This window comes from Marmota marmota, unplaced genomic scaffold (assembly GCF_001458135.2).
Source record: "Marmota marmota marmota unplaced genomic scaffold, marMar, whole genome shotgun sequence".
Taxonomy (NCBI): Eukaryota; Metazoa; Chordata; class Mammalia; order Rodentia; family Sciuridae; genus Marmota; species Marmota marmota.
The window spans coordinates 2,229,277-2,252,005 of record NW_026000139.1 but is presented as its reverse complement, the minus strand read 5'-3'; the positions used below and the strand labels follow the sequence as shown (position 1 = coordinate 2,252,005).

Sequence of the window (22,729 nt, the reverse complement as noted above, 5' to 3'; positions counted from 1 at the left end):
TGTGAGATGATGGCAGAGAAACTAAACTGGATTTGAAGTTTGCTCCGGAGTCACTTCGAAGAATCAAGATTTGAGGTATGAAGTTGTGTACCTAAGAGTCTTCCTTTGGCTGGGTGTGGTCATGTGCACCTGGGAGGCTGGGGCAGGAGGATCCCAAGTCTGAGGCCAGCTCAGCGGCTTAAACAGACCCTGAGCAAATGGACTACCACCACCACCATCACCATCACCAAAAGAGTTCACAGAACACATACTGAATGCTTCCTGTGTGACAGAGTGCTGGAGGTGAAGAGAGGTGTCCTTGAGGGGCTACCAGTTCAGGGACAGGTGGCATTTCTGCTACTGAAAACTAGGGAGAGGAAGTGGAATAAGAACTTAAAGTCTGTTTTGTCAGAGTATACTTTTAGACTTATCAATTTTGCTCAAAAAGATTAGCTTAGGATCTCTCTAGGGGCTGGGAAAGACTAGGGTGGAGGTGAGCAATAGGGAGAGAGCCAGGTAACCTGAAACTCTGATGCCGATGGTAAATTTTCAGCATCCTGCTTTAAAACGAGGGTGAGCCTTGATAGCAGACCTGTCCTGCTAAATCAGGGCATCTGTATTCTGACGCAGAGCAATTAACTGCAAGTAACACGGGCACTAGTTACACATGGCCTAAAAGTCAGTTTATTAGCTGGGCACCATGGCGCAGGCCTCTAATCCTAGCAATGGGAAGCGGGGTGTTGAGATAGGAGGATTGCCAAGTTCAAGGCCCTTCTGTAGCTTAGTGAGGCCCTAAGCAATATAGTGAGACCTTGTCTCAAAATGAAGAAGGAAAAAAAAAATTGCTGAGGATGTAGCTCGGTGGTTGAGTACCCCTGGGTTCAATCCCTGGTAGCAGAAGGTCAGGTTACTTCTTGTATAAAATGGTAATCTGTTTTACATCTATGATTAACTAACTTGGTGTACACCTGCTTGAGTATAACAATCAGAGAAACAAAAAATTCCCCATCCCTCTTCTTATATTTTGGTATTTATTAAGCATATTCTTATTGTCTTGGGCATTATTATTGAACAAATAATTCTTTCAAACCATAGAGATCATACTTAAGACTATTTAACCCTTTAATCAATTATGTTCCAGAACCAGATTGGTAGGATGGTTAGCATTTGGTAAGTAATCCATCCACCCATTCACTCATTTTACAATTATTTACTGAGTGTCTACACCATGGCAAGCACTATATAGCACTGAACAAAGTAGGCATAGTCCTTGCCCAACAGTTTACATTCTAATCATGAGATAATAAACAAATTATTAATAATATGATTTTATATTATGACAAACATTAAAAAGAAAATAAAATAGGATAATGAGATCAAGGTTAGAAAATTGCTTATTGTATGAAAATTTAATAATATATTAGCTTTTCTAAGATTTTGGGCATGAATCCAGGAAAAACTGGTCAATGTTTTAAAAAATTATATTGCTTGACTTCTTTCCAAAATAACCTTTGTGGCCAGGCACAGCGACACATTCCTGTAATTCCAGTCATTCAGGAGACTAGGACAGGAGGATTGCAAATTCAAGATCAGCATTAGCCGCTTAACAAGACCCTTTCTCAAAATTTAAAAATTAAAAAAGGGATGGGGATATAGCTCAGTGGTAGAGCGCCCTTGGGTTCAATCCCCTGGACCAAAAAATAAAAAAATAAATAAATATGTCCATCTACAACTAAAAAACTAAAAAATATATATATAAAGTGTTTTAAAGCTCAGGTAGTAAGACTAAATAGATGCTATGCACAGAAAGCACATTTNCCTGGGATCCCAAAAAAATAAAAAAACTAAATAAATAAAAATAAACTTTCCCCCCCCCCCGCCCCCCGCTGGTCAGAAACTAGACTAGACTCAGATATGCTCTGTCCAGACTCCCTGAAGGAAGTCTTCCTGCTCCACCTGCATGGAGAGCTGGTGGCAATGGTCTTAGGTGTCAGCCCCTTCAGGCATCATGTCAGCTGCAGAGCAAACTTGCCCAAGAACACATCCTTTCCAGCTGCCCATGTGCAATGACTGATGGAGGCTGTGGCATCTAGACCTGGCCATTCCTCCAGCCAGTGCTTATTGTGGGGTGGGCGGAGGCGTCCAGCGGACCTGCATCTCAGCCCATACTGCAGTCCTCTCCTTCCCACAGGTGTTCATCCAAGGGGAACTTCCATTTTTATTTATTTTTGTGGTACTAGGAATTGAACCCAGGGATGCTCTAGCACTGAGCCACATCTCAGCTCTTTTGATTTTTTATTCTGAGATAGGGTCTTGCTAAATTGCCAGGCTGGCCTCCAATTTGCAATCCTCCTACCTCAGCCTCTGGACTTGCTGGGATTATAGGCTTGTACTACTGTGCCTGGCTCCTATTTTTTTCTTTTTAATTGGTGCAGTATGATTACACATAATGGTGGAATTTGTTGTTACATATTTGCACATCCACACAGTATGACAATGTAATTTGGTCAGTTTGTTTCCCATCACCTCCCCTTTCCCTCCCCTGTTCCCCTACCTCTACTGATCTCCCTTCTGTTTTCATAAGACCCCCCCCACACTCCCTCCACACACCTTTTCCCGCTTTTTTCTCTCTACATTCCACATATGACAGAAAACACAGGACTCTTAGCTTTCTGAGGAAAACTTCCTCATTTAAAGAAAATCTAGCAGGGCTACGCTGTCTCATTTCTTCCTGGAGAATCCAACGTAGATCACAGTGTTCCCCACACTTACATGTGACACAGTGGAGCTGCCATCCATCTGTGTGGAGAAGGGTCTGATTGGGCCAGTGGCGTCTAGATCCCTCCTTTCTAGGGAGATTTAATAGACTCCAAATAGAAAATGGAAGAGAGCAAAGCACACCTGTCCTAGCTGAGGTGCGGTTGAGAACTGCTTTTTTTCAGGATTATAGGAATAGAAGCACAGAATTCTAGACCTGGAAGGAATCTCTGAAATCATGCAGAATAAATCTTAATTTTTCAGTTGGAAAAACTGAGGCCCAGAGAGGGTTGGGACTTGTCCAAAGTAAAATACAACTAGGAGTGGCAGAAAGAACCGGAAACGAGTTTTCCTCATTCCTATAGTCTGACACGCAGAATTTTCTACTGAGAGTTTAAGATCCTATTTCATTTATGTTCTCCAATTTTAGGAACTTGAGTAGATTAATAAATATAAACTTTCTGAATAATTTTGCACTTATATTATTTTTAAAGATAAAGTGTATTTGGGCTGTGGCTGTAGCTCAGTGGTAGAGCGCTTGCCCTGCATGGGTGAGGTACTGGGTTCAGCCTCAGCACCACATAAAAATAAATAAATATGTCCATCTACAACTAAAAAACTAAAAAATATATATATAAAGTGTTTTAAAGCTCAGGTAGTAAGACTAAATAGATGCTATGCACAGAAAGCACATTTGACATTAAGTTTTTGCATATTATATTGAAATTTTTTCTAGCCTACTTGTAATTCAAAGTTAACCCATTCAACTTTTTATTTGCAAATGTTTCAATTCCATGGAACTACAATTTCCTTATATATTTCATAATAAAATAGAAATACATTACATGAAAGTCATCCTGACCATTTTTTGGGTGTATGTGTGTATCAAATGCAATTATGTACTATCTCCAATGATAAAGTGTACCTATTCTTCTTCAGTGATCACATCAGAGAGAGAAAAGTATTAAAAGAGCTGCATTATCACAGGTATCTCTATAATAGCATGCTAAAATTAAAATTAAAATCCCCAAAGAATTCCAGGCCAGGGCCTTCTTTCTTGTTCCACACCAGGGGTATCTTCTCCCAATTTGGGGGTCCTATCTGAGAGGTTCTGGAGTAAAAAGATATATTCCACTTGCCCTTCTTTGGCTCCTCGTACTCATGGAGCTCCACAGGTATCAGAAAGGAGAGAGCCAGACCTGTAGATGCCCATGATGGCTCCCTCCAGAAACAGCCCAGGAAACCTTTCCTACTCCTCAAATACATGACTACTTGCCCACGTTCAATGGCAGCTGCGGCAATGCTGAGCCTAGCTAGCGGCTTTCTGTACTTCCGATATCACTTCTTTCCTTAAACTTCCGTGGTTCCTGATAATCCGGGTCGCTGCTGTCTCCCCCAGCTTGCTGTCCACCACAACTCCCCAGGCTTTAATGTCTCTGGCCTTTCCCCTCTTCCGGGGACATGCAGTACTCCTTTTGTCTGAGGGCCTTTGGACTTGTTGCTTTCTGACTTAGCCCAGTGTATCCCCCCAAGGTCGCTAGCTTCTGCTTGTCTTTCAGGTTCAAGATTAAATTTTCTTGTCAGGTAGGCTTTTCAGTATTTCTCTCTAGATTAAGGCCTACTTTTTGGGGGGTGCATGTGTGCATCAAATGCAACTGTGTACTATCTCCGATGATAAAGTGTACCTATTCTTCTTCAGTGATCAGAAGAGAGAAATTATTGAAAGAGCTGCATTATCACAAGGTAGCTCTAAAGTAGCATGCTAAAATTAAAATTAAAATCCCCAAAGAATTCCAGGCCAGGGCCTTCTATCTCGTTACCACACCAGGGGTATCTTTTCCCAATTTGGGGTTCTATATGAGAGGTTCTGGAGTAAAATGATACATTCCACTTGCAAATTTCTTAAAAACGTTATATCGTTCTTCGTGGGATTATTTGTTTTATCTCCCCCACAGATGACAAGCTCCATGAAGATGCCTTAACTATTTTATTTTCCCTGTATACGTAGGTCTACCATGGTTCCTTGCACACAGTAAAGGTTCCCACCTGTATTTGTTGAGTAAACGATTATCAGTTCTAGAAAATAAACATGCATCCCTCCACCATTCATGACCGGGCACCATTGTACTCCCTCCTGCCCTCTACCCTTCCCCAGTTTCCTTTTAATCCCAAGAAAAAAGCAGAAGTGAGAGAAGTCTAAGTGAAAAAATAATATTAAACATGTTTTTTCATGGAATTAGAATGATCACTGCAATTCATTAAAACAAGTATATACATTCCTCACGTATCCCTAACAAGAAAAAAGTTATAAGAGATCCTTTTCTATAATCCCATGCTATAGGCTGCTTACCCAAAAAGTCTCTCAAAACACTGTTGGAGAATTCCTACAGCTAATTATTGACAATTCTATAAAATACTATACAGAACTGTTTTGAAATATGCTTAAAACTTAAAAATATTTTTTTTCATAAAGAATGTCATCTTTGGGGCTGAGGCTGTAGCTCAGTTGGTAAAGTGCTTGCCTCACAGGTGTGAGGTACTGGGTTCAATCCTCAGCACCACATAAAAATAAATAAAGATACTTGTGTTCATATACAACTAAATAAATATATTAAAAAAAGAATGTCACCTTTAAAAGACTCATACAAAAGGAGACTATTTAATTGGGAATGTAGACCAAAATTAAAAAAACAGAAATATTTGTTCCAAAGTCAGAATACTTAAGCCGGCAGGAAGCTAGCCTTAGAAATACAAGCAATAAATCCAAGAAACAGAAGAGTAGAACCCTTTTTAAAACAGATGGCCTGGGGCACCACCAACAGGTCATACCTGGAAAGCTTTGATGGTATGCAGCAGGAAGGTCACTGGTTTAACGAAGGACGTCCTGGATTTGTTGATGTTTAGAGTTATGGATTTATTTTCCTTTATTTATTGATGCTGGTGGACATCAGAGCAGTAAGAGAGGAAGAGGTAGAAATAGCAGAGACAGAGCCCACATAGTCCTTCAGTATCCTTTTACTGTCAGAAGACTCTCAAGTGCTAGGTTTAGCCCCACATTTCAGTTGCAAAAGGGAACTGACCAGACAAGCCCGGTGTCTGAGCCACTTTTGTGTGAGTGATAAAGCCGGTGCAGAAGACACTCCCAGGAAACTCACCTTCTTGTGCAGCACAGAGGAACTGGAATTCACTGTGCTTTCCTCCTCGTGCATCATGACGAGTTCCGAGCTGCTCTCATCCATGACCTCTTGCATGCTGTTCACACTGCTGTTCTGGCTGCCGGTGCTCACCGACATGCTTGGGATGGAGTGGTTGCTGCCCAGGCTGTCCACTTCCCTGTTCAGATTGGTCCCATGTTCGTTGTCCTATAAAAATGCGCATCAGGGTTAAAAAAAAAAGTAACTATAGACAAAGCTGAAATCCACGACTAAGCTCTGAAGCATGCTCCATCCTGCAGTGCCAACTCGCTTTTCTGCCAGTCTCCAAAGATAAACACTCTGGGTCTTGGTTCCATTAGTTCCCCCACCATTTTCATGTATCTTTTTTGGGAGGGTGCTAAACCCAGGGGCGCTTTACCACGGAGCTACATCCTCAACCTTTTTATTTTCAAACAGGGTCTTGCTAATTGCTGAGGCTGGCCTCAAACTTTCAATCCTCCTGCCTCAGCCTCCTGAGTCGCTGGGATTACAGGTATGTACCAGGTCGCTTTTTCAGACATTTCAAATTCACTCTACGCTTTCCCCGGGGGCTATTGTAGACATGGGATAGAAGATTCCAAAGGCTTCCATCCCCGGGTTTTCCCCTGTCACACACAAGGCTGTCATCAGATTGCTACACTAAGCAGAATCTCCCTGGGTCTGTAAGAGATCTTTGGAACATCATGGTGCTAGAGAGAGACTGCTGGCCACCAAACAGGTAGGACATCTGCAAATAGAGCAGTGGTCACCTGAAACTGAAGTAGAGTGGAAAGAGTTTTCAGCAATGTGACAAGCAATATGCTCCTCTGCAAGTCATTATTGAGTAACTTTATATCTAAGCAGGGATATTAATTCTACTGTCCTAGACAGGTAATTAAATTCTGCCTCCCTTAAGCAATCCTATCATGCTTACCTCCGTAATCTTATTAAACATATCTGTTAAATAATATTGATATTCATCACTACTGGTCCAAAGACTACTATTTGAAAAGTGGTAAAATAATCTGAACATATAATTTATCTGTCACAGTGGCATATCTTTTGATATAAGATTAAATAATGTAATTAAATGAACTTGGCTACAAATAAACTTTCTTTTCATAGAACCACACTGTACACATATAACTTTAATGAATTGTTACTTAGTCATGGCAATATAAGGAATCACAGGGTAATAAAAAATGATAGATAATAAATTTTTAATAGATTTATTTTCCCAATTAAAGAGGATCATTTCTATGTATGTAAACAAGAGATTTGTATAGCTCAAATGTCATTTTCTGGGTTTCATTTTTATGATTATTGGTAAAATAAGTTAATTTTTTTATATATTAAAAAGCTAAATTCATTCATCCTTCCTTCCCTTTTATTTAGTTTTAGAGGTAAAGGAGTTCTTTCTTTCTCTCTTTCTTTAATTGAACTTAGGGCCTCACAAATGCTAGATAAGTGCTCTACCACTGAGCTATCTCCCCAGCCCTTTTTAGTTTTTATTTTGACACAGGGTGTTCCTAAAGTTGCTGAGGTTGGCTTTGAATTTATGATCCTCCTGCCTCCTGAGTTGCTGGGATTACAGGTGTGCGCCACTGTGCCCAGCAGGGTCCTTCTTTTTGTTCAAGGCTAATTCTTGCAGCAATGCACTTGTTTCAATCCATCCCACTTTTTAAACTGCATCTCCTTCCTTCACCTTCAATGCCTCTGTCCTGGCTCCACATCCTCTGTACCCGAGGCCTGCCCCATACTTATGAACCTTCTACATGCTGACTACTTCGTACTGATCTTCTTAGCCAAACTTCTGAATCTTAAAATGATGGACTTTTGCTGTCTCCACTTTTTCTCATCTCTCATTTGTTCCTAATCTACAATGTGTCCTACCTAGTCCTGTAAAATTGCTTTTATTAAGGTCATCAAGGATGCCTTAATTGTAAAGCCTGGTTCATATATTATATATATATCTGTGTGTGTGTGTGTGTAAAATATATCTCTTTGTTTATCCTGACCTCTCTGGCATCTGACAGCATCCCGTCTCAGATCTTCTGAAGTTTTTTTTTCAGAAGAGGTCTGCAATGCCTTTATTTCCTGTGACACACAGGCCCTCTTTCCATTCTCCACTCAAGCATGTGACTCACTGCCATCTGAATGCTCTTGATGCCCAGCCTGCTCCCCCCTTTCCCGGACCTCTTTCTTGTGCTCCAGGTTCGTATACCCCAAGCATCTGCTGGACATCAATGTTCATGTGTCCCAACTGTCACCACCTTGGTCTTTGAGCAGTTCTTTTCAGGAGAACCAGGAGCTGTCTCTCCTTTAAGAACTTCCTCTATATACCATGTCAGTAGTATATGATGCTGGGGCCTTAAACTCATTAGGCACCACAGTGAAGTCATTCTAAACCCATTCTTTTTTTTTTTTAATTTAAATTTAAATTTTGGTACCAGGGACTGAACTCAGGGGCACTCGACCACTGAGCCACATCCCCAGCCCTTTTTGTATTTTATTAGAGACAGGGTCTCAGTGAGTTGCTTAGTGCCTCGCCATTGCTGAGGCTGGCTTTGAACCTGCAATCCTCCTGCCTCAGCCTCCTGAGTCACTGGGATGACAGGCATGTGCCACCAAGCCTAGCTCTAAACCTACTCTTTCTCCTTAGTTCTTATTGTCCATTCTTGGTATTGACATCCTCTTAAATAGTTGGGCTCAAGTTCTTAGAGTCACCTTAAACTCCTCATCTGTCACTGTCAGTTTCAGTGAGAGGCCATGTGTTGGCAAATCTATCTCTGAAATGTGCTCCTCCCCCTCCTCCATTCCCATTGTCACTGTCCTTACTACCTCTGGCAAGGATTGCTATCTAGGTGGGGCCCAGGTTGCCAGGAAAATCCTCCTAAAGCTCAAGAAGATAAAAACCTCATGCTAAGGATGGTGGAAGAGGGACACTTGCTTAGGGTGACACTGCTGAGCTGCAGAGAACTGCTCTGCTTATAACACCTCCTCCCCTGAGTCTAAGGTGGCCTAAGCCTATCTGTCAAAACCCACCCATGTCAGGTGCTAGAGGAACCTCCATGAATTGCCTTCAGCAGACCCATCCCATCTCACAAAGGCAGGCTGATACACTCTTCAGCACTTTCCCTAGATGGCCTTCAGAAGAGTTCTTTTAAGATGGTCTCTTCTGCAACCCCGAATGTCTCTTAAGGGAGCATTTTTATCCTCAAAAGTCTTTCTCACAGTGCCCAGCCCAGAACTTTTGCACATAGTAGGTGCTTTGCCCACTGGAATAAACTGAACCTACTTCTTCATCCTCCTGGGACTCGTTCAAGGGTCCATTTCGTGTCTCTTGGAAAAGGATCTTTTTCATTTTCCGGTACTGAAGGTTATCGAGCTCGCGGACGGCATCTTTTGTTCTCTGTATGAGGTCAATGAGGACACGCGGTGGCCGTTCTCGGCGAACAAAGTCGTGCTAATTGAGGGAGAAGAAAAAAGAAACCGATAATGAAGAAACATTTTTAGGTACAAGATGATGGTATAAAAGTAAACAGAGAAGTATAAAACAAGATGATGGATTTTGCAGAAATAACCAGATATGATTTTCATGTCAGGTACCCTCCCATAAATCTCATGTAGAGATAAGTGTGCTTTTATCTTCTTCCTCAAGCTCCATTTTGTAGATTTTGACTGAGAGTTTGTATAAGAAGTCTTCTTTTTGTTATACAGATTTAAGACACGCAAAGAGGTGTTTTGGTATACATAGACACAGCAAAATGATAACGACAGTGAAGTCAATGAGCATGTCCATCCACGTCACATCACTTTGTGTGTTTTGTGTGCAGCAAAGTACCTTAAATCTACTGCCTGAGCAAATTTCCAGGATGAAATTATAAAACAGTATTATCATCTATAGTCTTAATGTTGCACTTTGGCTCTCTACACCAATTAACTGCAAGTTTGTAACTTTTGATCTCATCTCCCCATTCTCCAGCCCTGCAACCACTTTTCTACTCTGTTTCTACAAAACATTTCTTTTATTTAGATTCTATGCTTAAGAGAATTCCTGCAGTATTTTTCTTTTTGTATCTGGCTTTCTTTTTACCCTTAGCATGATGTTCTCTAGATTCATCTATGTTGTTGCGAATAGTAGGCTCTCCTTTGTTAAGGCTGAAAAATTGTGTGTGTGTGTGTGTGTGTGTGTATACACACCACAGTTTCTTTATTCTTTCATCCACTGATGGATGCTTAAGCTGCTTCCTGATTTGGGCTATTGTGGCTCATGCTGAGAGGAACGTGGGGCTGTACATATCTTTACCAGATATGATTTCATTTCCTTTAGGTATAGAACCGGAAGACAAATTGCTGGATGATACGGCAGTTCTACTTTTAATTTTTTGAGGAACCTCCGTGCTGTTCCATCAATCTACATTCCCACCAACAGCGAACAAGGCTTCCCTTTTCTCCACATCCTTGCCAGTCCTTCTTATCTCCCGAGGTTTACTTTATCACATAAGTAACAAAAATTACAAGAACTTCAATAGTAACAGAGAGGTTTGTACCTTTCAAACCTGAAACAATATAATAAGCAAGAGCAGAGCAAAGCAGAGCCTATTCTTGCTGATAATTTGCCTCCATCCTCCTCTCCACCACACACTATCTTTTGTAAAACAGAGTTGTGCATATTTTGTTTTCTGCTCCTGGGGTCACATTATATATGCTTGAAAATATGGCAGCTGTTCAATCTATCTAGAGGTCAGACTTCTGGCAACTTCATTTCCCCATGCAGATATAAAAGCAGAAATGAGGGGAAAGCCTCTCTGAGGAGGGGAAATAACTGCCCCCACCCCTTCCTTGTTGTCAGAGATCACAAGTGTGGCCAATGACACACCGGCAGAAGCCGATGAGGAAGGTTTTGTTTTCTAGAATAAAAAGTCAAGGCACATATGAAGAGGTTTTGCCCTTTGTCTTTTCCCCTAATTCTTGCCTAGACTAAAGACTTGAGTTCTAGACATGTAGCAGTCATTTGGTGACAAGGAAGATAAAAGCCACATGCTAAGGATGGTGGAATAGGAAGACATGCTTAGGTTAATGGTGACAGTGCTGAGCTGCGCAGAGACCTGCACTCCTTTCCTACTATCCTGGGCTTCATATTACATGAGATAATTAAACCCTTACCTGTTTAAAGCTTTTGAAAGTGAAGACACTTGACATGTTAAAAATACCTTACTGCCTCTTGGATAAAGTCTGGCCTTTTATAGTTGGGTTCCTGCTTGTATTTTGAGGTTTAATTCTGGCCTCATGCTACGCATTTTCCATCTCTATGCCTTTGATCATCTTCTTTGCCAACAATCCCACCTACTCATGGTTTTCTAAACCCCTACAAGTAAAAGGAACTGAGACCCTCTTAAAAGAATACTTTAGTTTAAATACTATATACCAGTGCTTCACTATTTAAAAATATATGTGTATGTAGTGTATGTATAAATATGTATTTTTATATGTACATATATACATGTTTATGTCACAAAAAGGCTTTTCAAAGGTAAATTGTGTTTTCTTTGATAACTATCAATATATAATATGACAGAAAAGTTGTACAAAAAGAATACTTCAGTTGTTTTTGAAAATAAAGATTCAAGTAATATAAAAAACTGCATAAAATAAAATAAAAATAAATCACTCTAAATTCCATCATCCAAAAATAAATATTGTAAAATTATGGAAATATCATTTTAGAGATCATCCCTCCCTCTTTCTCTCAGAACAATGGCTATCTAGAAATAATTCTGCTTGGAAATCTGACTGTACCTGCTAATTTTAAGTATAATCTGTGAAACTATAATACATTTGAATTTAATAGAATTAGAAGAGACTGAATTAAAATAATTGCTTAACTTTAGTTATAATCTCTTCATGAAAAGAATTATCTGTTACTAAAAGATCCTCCAAAGTTAAGGGGAGAAAAGATTACAAAAAATATATATGTGTATGTAGTATATGTATAAATATGTATTTTATATGTAGTTACTTTTTTTTTAAACTACATATTTCTATTTGAGAAATATTATTGGCCATCTATTCTCAGAGAGAAAAATTAGTGTACTTATAATTTCCTATTCCTAATTTTCTCAAGTTGCATTATTCTTTTTATATTGCTAATATTTATAATATCTTCATTCTGTTTTTAAAGCATTTCAATGTTTATACCTGGATTCAACGTGAAAGAGACTTTGTTTGTTTTGTTTTGTTTTTTTGGTGGCACTGGGGTTTGTACCCAGGGCCTCATGCATGCTGGGCAAGCTCTCTACCACTGAACTATATCTCCAATCCTAAAAGTGACGCTTTTAATGTCAGGAAGAAAATATGAGGAAAAGATGGATTATTGAAAAATATTTGGGAGTAACTAGATAGGATAGATAAGAGAGAGAGAGAGAAAAAAAAGAAAAGAAAAAGAAAAAGAAAAAAGGCCAGCATGTAAAAATAGAAATAGGAAGGCCAGGTTCCTAGCTACTCAGGAAGCTAAGGCAGTAAGATCACAAGTTTGAGGTCAGCCTTAGCCACTGTGCTAGACCCTATCTCAAAATAAAAATATAAAAGGGCTGGGTTTGTAACTCAGTGGCAGAGCATTCATGTACAAGACCCTGGGTTCAAGCCCCAGCACCATATACACATTCTCTCTCTCTCTCTCTCTCTCTCTCTCTCTCACACACACACACACACACACACACACACACACGAAGTGGGAAAATAGTAATTAGCAAGGTTTCTATAAAACAGTAAAAACAAAACAAAACACCTAACAACTCAATAGACAAATGGGCACAGATCATGGAGAGTTCACAGAAAAGGAAATAAAAATTATTTTCAGTATATGAAAGATATTTAACCTAACTCCTAATAAGCAACATTTTTTAATGATCTGACTATCAGCATAGTTCAAAACCACTCAGACTCTGTTAGTGGGACTATATCTTGGTGCAACCTCTCTGGAGGACAGTTGGGCAGTACCTATTTAAATTTAAAGTCCATCCATTTAAATTCCCTTTAATGAGCTATTTCACCTCCATGAATTTATTCTTTAGATATCATGATACAGGTGCAAAATGACGTATGTGCAAGATGTTCAATGCAGCACAGTTGGTAATAGAAAAGACCAGAGACACCCTTAAACTGGCTGGTTAAACAATTATTGTGGTAGATATGAGAATGATAGATATGGAGCTATTGAAAACAAAGGTAGCTCTGCATGCAGTAAAATGGGACAGTATCCTAAATACACTACAAGGTTAAAAAAAAAAGTAGAATGATTTGTATGTTTTACTAACATGTGTAAAAATAAAAATAATATTAACTTTCATATGTGTGCATTCTCTCTGGAAGGTGAATGTACTAAAATGGGGACGATGGGAAGGAAAATTACTGTTCATGTTCTGCCTTCTGCTACATTTTTACCTTTTGAAATCTGTGTTGCTTATTCAAAATAAAGAATGTACAATCTCTTTAGTCATGCTAAATAAATATTAGGGGGGCAATTTAAATTCCCAGCATTTACCACTGATCCTTTTGCTAGTTTCTCCAGTCCCTACTCCATTCTTTGCTACCTGTCTGCCTCCTTCCCCCTCCCCATTTCATCTCTAGATTGGCAGGATTTTGGTACTGTTTGTGGTTCATCTCCAGATCATCAGGATTGCATTATTGATCAGTTTTGGGGGGATGAAAAGCTCAGAAAGGTTGACTGAGTTTGTGAGACTTGATTATGTCAGCTGTCTTTAACACTGAGGAGCACTTTGGCTGGGTCACCAAGTCTTCGTTTTCATTTTCTTTGCCTTAGAATTCTGCAAACATTGTTCTATTATTTTCTAGCTTTGCATGTTCCTCAAGAGGGAGGTATTTATCCTCAGGGTTTGATTTACTGAACCCTAAAGACTGGGTCTCTGGTGCCTTGTCTTCAGGACTCTGCTTACACCTCCCAGACAGACCTTACCTAGAACAGTGACTTCTGTCACTCTAGTTCCTTGTTTCTGGTTAATTTTTTTCTGCAAAGAATCTATCTGGCATCATATCATTCATATATATGTATATTTATATTTACATGTGTATGTACAGATACATATATGAGTATGTATATGTGTGTGTGTGTGTGTGTGTGTGTATGTACATATATTCTTTCTTTATAGAGGATGCATTAGATTTGGTCCACCAAATCAAATAAACACCAAATCAGATCAAAGAAAGATCAGAACATTTATTTCCAGGAAGGATTTCTTCAGGTATATCTTTAAATATTTTCTCCTTCTTGTGTTTTATTTTCTTTTTCAGAAATATTTGTTGGTATCTCCTAGATCTCCTTAATCTTCCGTATATATTATTTTATCTATAACCACCTTTAGAAACTTTACTTTTTGCATGTAATTTGGTTTTATTACTGAAAACTATCCACCAGTGGAAACATTCTAAGTGGGTTGGTCTACTATATTATTTTAGTGCTTAGAATGCTATTTTACCCTCTGTTATGTTTTTTCTCTTCTTTACCTCTTTTATTTCTATCTTTATCTCTGCCTACTTCTGCTTTATATCCTATGACTGTCTGCTTTCCTAAAATTTTATCTTTGAATCTTTGTACTATCTTTCTGGAGTTTTTTTATCCTTAATTTTAATATAGCCCCAATATATTTCTTTCCCCCAGCTTAAGTTATCTTTCTTGTGACATATATATGTATGTAAAATATATATATGTATATATATGTGTGTGTGTATATATATATATTTTGTACATACGGAGAAAAAGATAACTATACCATCTTGTGTTTCTGGTGCTTTCTCTGGTTGCTGTCTTCCCTACAGAAATGCAGAGCTGCAGCTAAGGTGGACAAAGCATTTCATGTCTAGAACATGAGCTGGCTCTACCACAAAGCAGAACAAGACCAAGTCCCTGGGCCTGTTGTTTCTGTTACCATATTCTTGTGGTCTGTTACTTACAAGAAGAAAAAACCTACTTTTAGCTGAAAAAAATAGTCAGCTTCAGGTCTATCTCTTTGGGAACACTCAAGGCCAGAAAATAGTAGAATAATATTTACAGAGTTCCAAAAAGAAAAGAAAAGAAAATATAAACCAATAATTTGTGATCCAGCTAGGGTGGTCTTTAATGATAAAGGCAACTTACATTTTTAAGTTTTTTAAAAAAACCAACAAGCAAACAACAACAAAAAACCTGCTCAGTACCCAAATCCAGTCAATGTAGAGATGAAACAAACAAGAGTTAAAAATACACATTCAGAAAAAGGTTAGACTCCTGGGTCATTCTGTGCCAAATAAAGGATATTTATATTGTAAAAGATTCCCACATGCTTTGCTGATGTCCATGAACCAGTGTGGCCACTGTACAAAGTCTATAGCACAATGTTACACAAAATGGACACATAAAACTGTGATGTTCACTTCCAATAAAGGCAGTGCTGTGAACTACTTTCACTGAGTGCATGACATGATACTATGTAAACTTGGGCTTTGTATAGTTATCATGCATCTCCACTGCCTCAAGATGTGGCAACAAACTAACTTGAAATTGCTGAGCTAGCATGTACCCATCAGCAGATTGTCCTGAGGACACCGCATTCAAGTTCCACTAAAGTGCAGATGTCAGTTGTCAGAGCTTTACGAGGATGACCAGAACAAGAAGAGGAAATACTCTTTATCATAAAGCAAAAAAGGAGGTGGAGTGAGAAAGAAAAGGGCATGATGGGAAAAAAACTATCCACAGGAAACATACAGTGCACACACCGTGATAATCCTGCCGTTTATATGCCTCCTGCTCTCTCTGGGTAAATGTTGAGGCAGCATGCTCTAAGCCAGTATGTCACCATGAGCTGCCAGGAGAATGATTTGCCATGTTCCCCCACAACAGCACTTTAAAGCCCCCTCCTCAAATATAAATTTGAAAAATTACCCGTAATAGTTCCGCTGATGTTGGCCTTTCCTGAGGTATTTTCTGCAAACAGTAATCAACAAATCTTCTAAAGGAGTCTGTCCTGTGTGCAAATACATCAAAAGAAGATAAAATGAGGGTCTGTAGAACCCTTGGATCACCTAAAACAATTTTTATTCAAGGGAAGATTTTATATCTTAGAAGATTTTTTAAAAAATCAAATATTTTGGAATATCAATAGCATTGAACTATTTTTAAGTTTATGGTACCAAAAAATTAATTCTTTTGCGTAATAAGTGTGGACAAAGTTTCCAGTTAGTTAACATATACATACATCTTTACATTTTAAGAAGTAAGGTCAGGTCACATATAATAATATATCAGAAAACTAAAAATACTATCTTCTATGTTAATTTAATACCAATTTTTCTCCTCATTGTGTCAAGCCTGTACTCCTTGTTGCCTGTTAACTCCTCCACCATCCATGACATATGACTTGCTGTGTAAGGGACAGAGAAGCCAGGAACATGCTTTCTGAATAAGAATATTTCCTACTTTGAATGGTCCACTTTGTCTACTCTTCCTTAAAACGGCCAGTTTTCTGTAACTCTTGTGGCCCCCAAAATGTTACACTTTGTTATCTTTTGAGTGGATAGTATATTCTCTGCCCCCAAACATTTAAATATACATACGGGGGGGGGGGAAGACAACTGGAAAAATAATGACATCAGTGGGGGCACTTTATCTCTGCTGACAAGTGATAAGAGATGAGATGATCGATACCAGACATCAGGACCTGAGTGACTAGACTGGCCAGGAAGGCAGCTGGGGTGAGTTCCTGGGGGGATTTCAGTCACTGCACACGGTAAGAAAGAACACAGTCAAGGGGCTGGAGTTGTGGCTCAGTAGCAGGGCGCTCGCCTCGCATATGTGAGGCACTGAGTTCCATCCTCAACACCACATAAAAATAAATCAACAAAATAAAGATATTGCGCCTATGTATAACTAAAAAATAAAAAAAATAAGAACACAGTCAAGCCAAGGAGAAGCAGAAACACAAACTCTGTGTGTTTGCATGTGCACACACACATGTGTGCATAGACAGCTGTTGCTCATGAGGTATTTGTGTTACTCTAACACACAATGGAGGAATAAAATGCTTTCTAGGTCAGATATTCAAAATATCATTCAATTAAAGTGTCAAGTACCTATGGAGACCTTCTTAGAGAGGGGAGATGGTAGCAGTGTCTTACCATTCGCTGGACTGTAGCGTTGGGGAGTCGTTCTGGGCAATGTGATATAAGGCACTCATTGCATTCATATTGAAAAGTGGGGGCTTCCGTTCCGCTGGAAGAGGAAACAACCATAGTAAGGCAGCTCTTGAAAGAAGTCAGGCAGACAGTGAACTAGGGAGCAATGCTCTGCAGCTATATTGATAGCTCGTTACTGTCATCATGCCATGTAATCCACTTATTTTAATTTCTAAGGTCAGTCCAGGATAGCCATTCAGAAGCTCCTGGTCATTTAACATACATTGGCCATGTTTCTCACAGAACCCACTTCAAAAGAATAAAAGAAAAATTCCTTATGTTTTTCACAAATATTCAAAAGACGGACCTTTGCCTATTTCCCTATGAGGAGTATGAACATCTTTGCATGTATGTGAATTTAAAATATGTACGTGTTTTAAAAATTCAGAAAGCAAAGTAGAATAAAGAAAAAATACCATTATTACAGAACGGAACATTTTAAATATCACTAAAAGCACAGAAGAAAATTCTATTCAATGAATACTGTTTGGTAGCTCATCCAGGTCAAAAACCAAATGGGGGAGGGCTAGAGGGAGAATTGGAAAGAAGAGAAGGATAGATAATAAATCAGGGCTGTCTATCCCTCCGTAAAGAGAAACTCAGGAAGATAGGTATTTCTTTTTCTTTGCAGAGCAGGGGATTGAACCCAGGGTCTGGCACATGTTAAGCACACCCTGTGCCACTGAGCTACACCGACAGCTGGAGGTATTTCTTTCTAGAGCATTCACCCCACCCTAGTGGAGTATAAGACACTTTAGGCTCTTCCTTGGTGTGCACATTTGGCACATGTTCATCTATTATTTACATAAACACACAAATCTTTCCTCTCTAAAGAAATCACGTGCTCCAAGAGTCTACAATCTTATAACCTGAATTTTTTTATTCTCTTAGAATATGTAATAAAATGCTATTCACATATCAGGTGCTCTACTCATTGACCAAGGTAAAGAAATAGAACTTTAGTTCTGAGCACATTTAATTTTATGCTATTTATTAGTTATTATGGCATAGAAGATAAATCACCATCTTATACCACCATTCTTACCCTAATGGATTTTTTTTATACAGTCCTACTTTCTAATTCATAATCTGATCTCTGGTTTCATGTGAGCATCTTAGTTTTGAGATTAATCACTTCTAAAATGACAAATTGGGCTTATCCTATGCAGGTTTAAGAAACTGAACAAGAACTAAGGAGAGGCCTGGCGGGGAGGCACACGCCTGTAATCCCAGCGGCTTGGAAGGCTGAGGCAGGAGAATGGCAAGTTCAAAGCCAGCCTCAGTAACTGTGAGGTGCTAAGCAACTCAGTGAGACCCCGTCTCTGAATAAAATACAAAATAGGGCTGGGGATGAGGCTCAGTGTTCGAGAACCCCTAAATTCAATCCCTGGTGGCAAAAAAATGAAATAAATAAATAAATAAAAGAAAGAAAGAAAGAAAAAAATAACTAAGAGGAGTTATTTTCACTCAGAGGAATAAGAATCTGTAAAAGGCAGAATGGTTAAAAAATAACACCCAACACCAGGATGGACAACATTGAGAAACAGTGGATTCTTGTCACTGATAGCACCTGGGTAGAAGGCAGACTGCATTGTTCACCTGTGACATTTTGGAGGGATCTCTGACAGTCTTCATTCAAAGATCTCTGTAGAGATCTCTGGAATGTGATAGTCTACGATTCTATGAATATTTCTTATAGACTTGTCCACAGAATATTATTTACACTCACACCAAATAGATATTGGCATAATAGGGACAGAACAGTTAACAAATGGAAACTTGAAAGTTGCAGTGTGGATGAAGGTTTCAAGTGCAGATGAGAAGACAAACTGGTTCAGGTAGACTAAAAAGATTCTAGAACCTGGCATTCTGGCAACTTTAACTGTTTTAAAACCATGAGAAACTGGGCGTAGTGGGGCATGCCTGTAATCCTACTGACACAGGAAGGGGAGACAGGAGGATCCCAAGTTCAAGGCCAGCCTGGGCAATTTAGCAGGGCCCTAAGCAACTTACCAAGACCCTGTCTCTAAAAAAAAATAAATAGCTGGGGAAGTGGCTCAGTGGTAATGTGCCCCTGGGTTCAATTCCTGGTATCTAAATCTATAAATAAAAATTTAAAAACCATGTGGAACAAGGTATTCACCATGTAAACATCAAGGGCATCTCATGATTCCTGGGACAAAGTCCAAGTCCTGGTACAGAGGCCTTCGTCCTCTGTTCACATGGCCCTGGCTACCCCCAGAGCCTCGTTCTGAGAAGCAACTTGTTGCCCTCTGTCTCATGCCATCTTTGACTTCATTGAAAGTACCAACCCCAATCTTTCACAGGGCTGTTTGCTCTGTGTGGGTTCCCTAAACTTCCCTTCATTCCCTAAACTTTATCTGGCTTATTATTTATTAACTTATTGAGATGGAGTCTTGCTATGTTGCCCAGACTGGCTTCCAACTCCAGGGCTCTAGTGATCCTCCTGCCTCAGGCTGCCAAGCAGCTGGGACTAAAGGGGTGTGCCTCCACGCCCAGCTCGGGCTCATTCTTGGCAATCTTTCAGACTTCATCTTGAATAAAATTTTGTTTCCACTAGGTCTTCCATTAGATTTTTGTTGTGGCAAATTATGTTTCTCCTTCCTACCACATTTCACAACCCTCATCATTTTTTAATTCTACTTATCGATTTATTTAGGTGCTGGGGATTAAATCCAGGGCCTCACACTTGCAGGCAAGTGCTCTACCACAGAGCTACATCCCCAGCTTGGAATTCTTTATTTAACATGTGTCCTCTTTGCTAGACTTCATGAGGGCAGTGATGTGTCTATTATTTCATCATTATATTTCTAGTGCTGAGAATAGCGTCTGGTTCCACGTAGGGGGCCCCCAAATACCTGCTAAATAAATGAAGGCAAGGAAAATTGAAGCAAGGAAGAAACTCTTCCCATAAAGAATCCTTGTGTGACAAACAGTCACAAAAATGACTGAGAAGAGACTAAGCCTTGGGGATGTCGCCAGACACTATGTGATGCTTCTCACTAGCAGTAGGACAGGAACCTCTTACTTGCTGGCAAAAGGTCAAAAAGTCCAAGCTGCTTAGAACATTGAGTTGCACAGGAGAAACAGCAGAGAAAGGGGATGAAAGAAAGAAAGGAACGTAGAAATTTAGGAAGAAGAGGATAAAAGAATAAAACAATAACAAAACTTAGTAGTAATGAGAACAGCAGGAGCTCAGACTGGAGCAGGAATGGGGAGGTCTGTAAGGAGCAAGCCCTCTGCCCATGAACGAAGGTAGCCAGCCATATGCTGGTAGGATAAATAACTCTACCAGAGAAGCACGACTAAAGGTATTCCAGCCACACAGAGCGCCTTGGTCTGGGAAACATTTACTAAATCTGGGCTTTGGAAGGTCTCATCCATGATCAAGCCTAGGAAGGCTTAGGTGCACTACATAAATCCTCTGAGCTGTGGTGACAGGGCTCATCACTGAGCCAGCATACTACAGCCAGCATATTAGGGCTGGAAAACTGTGGCCTGTTAGCCAAATTCTGGTAGCAGCTGGTTTTTGAACAGTTTCACTGGAAAACAGCCATGCCTGTGCATTAATGTATTGTCTACAGATGCTTTCACCAGTAGTTGTGATGACACTGTGGCCTTCAAAGCCTGAAACACTTGTATTCTGGCCCTTTACAGAGAGCTTATTGCCCCTTCTGTAGATTATGACAGTTGGCTTAGAGAGTCTATAGGAGAAGCAAATAGGGATTGGGAGCGCTTCTGAAGCCACCTTGTGATAAGGAATCCATATTTTCCTAAATGAAAGGAGAGGGTAGAAGCATAAAAAAGGTAAATTAACCATACTAAAAGAAAAAGTAGCAGTTTCTATTGAACTTAAAGACAATGATTAAATTTTTATGGCTGCTTCATCTGTGTTATACAAGATCAAGGTTCAGAGAGGTCAGTTCAATGAAGTTTCAGCAAACTACACTGCTTGCCAAGGATCATGCTAAATCTGAGTGACTGGATTGGGCTTTATTTTGAGGGAGATCAAAGGGTGCCTCTCTTTTTAGATAAATACCACTTAAAAAGGCAAAAGGTTTCTTATGAATGAATGTGGTTGACAACCATCACAATTAATGATAATAATAACTGCCACCATTTATTGAGTTCCTGTTCTGGGCACTCACTGCCTTCCATCTATCACATCTATTATTCCTAATTCTTAAAAGAGCCTGACAAAATAAGTTTCATTCTTCCAATTCTCCAACTGAAGAAACCAAGGTTCCTCTAGGCTAAATAGTGAAACCCAGTCACAGAGTAAGTGGCTAAATCAGAATTTCAACTTAGTCCTGTAAGATTCGAAGGTCTGTGGTCCTTTTACTAGGTCACAGTACCTCTTCAATAGCCCTGTTCGTTTTATGGATAGATAGTACTAGAATTTCAAAATGAAAAGAAAAAGCAGCAGTTTTAGAAGACTGAGTCTAACTCCATTCCCCCAGGCCATCACAGCACCTGACAGATTAGAATGGCTGCCTGATGAAGATTCCAGGCAGAGAAACCACAAGCTCCACTTGTTTCTGAGCAGTTTCTTCAAAGTGGATCTTTGCTGGTGAAGGAAGTGTCTGGAGTATCAAGATTAGTTTCTCTTGAAAAAAAATCTTGAAAAACAGTATCTGGTGACTGGACTTTTTCAATGTCCAGGAGTTTTCACAGAAGTCATGCATTTAACTAGCTTTTGATGGATGATGAGTTCAGCAGAAGATGGTTTCTAAAACAGGCTTAAGCATGTAGGGACTCTAAGGCTTGCTCTTCGGACAGAGGAGCAGTGGCAATGACATTACCATTGTCTGGCTTTGTAATGTGACTTCAGCAATTTGATTTCTAGGTCAGGGTATTTTAAAAAAATACACACTTACAGAAGAGCTAGATATCAAAAAGAAAAGGGAACATCATGCACTATTTATTCACACTTTCAATGTAATTTCAACATTAAAAGTAGAATTTAAAGTACCTTGTTTGCACCTGCAATTTCATTAAACCTCAAACATACAGAAAAACGACTGCATATGGAATATCTGAAATAGCTTAATTTTCTTTTATTTAAAAAGGGAAAATAACTCTTCTTATGTGTTTACATTAACAAAATCAATGCTAGGGAAATGAAGATATATGATAAAGCTGTTAAAGAAATACTTATATGATTTATTATATTGCTGTGATATAATTTTTAAATAATGGCTGAGAAATTAAGAGTCCCTGGCAAGTAACAATTTTGTGAATATTTAATAGTAAATATTCTACTATTTTATGACTCTGCATCTAAGATGCCATCGATTATAAGATGTATAACTATTTAATATACACCCTTATTTTATAACTTAGAGAAAATGTTGCCAATTATAATATGCTATGGCCTATAAAATATCTCCTGCCTTTTTTTTTTTCTTTTTAAATTTATGTTTTTTTTTTTTTAGTTTTCGACGGACACATCTTTGTTTGTATGTGGTGCTGAGGATAGAACCCGGGCCACACGCATGCCAGGTGAGCACACTACCGCTTGAGCCACATCCCCCGCCCTCTCCTGCTTTTTTAAAAAAATTATATTTATT

General features: G+C 39.2%; 1 protein-coding gene across 4 annotated transcripts in view; it reads right to left on the bottom strand.

Annotated features, from left to right (window-relative positions):
* The window catches only part of Taok3 (TAO kinase 3), a 179,769-nt gene that overhangs the window by 39,449 nt on the left and 117,591 nt on the right, over window positions 1-22,729 (bottom strand). For all 4 annotated transcript variants that reach the window (XM_048785725.1, XM_015505188.2, XM_048785727.1 and 1 more), the window contains 4 exons: window positions 17,082-17,175; window positions 15,850-15,931; window positions 9,208-9,375; window positions 5,892-6,098 (listed from right to left, as the gene is read on the bottom strand). In XM_048785725.1, the coding sequence (XP_048641682.1) occupies window positions 5,892-6,098; window positions 9,208-9,375; window positions 15,850-15,931; window positions 17,082-17,175 (551 nt within the window). The remainder of the gene's footprint in view (window positions 1-5,891; window positions 6,099-9,207; window positions 9,376-15,849; window positions 15,932-17,081; window positions 17,176-22,729) is intronic.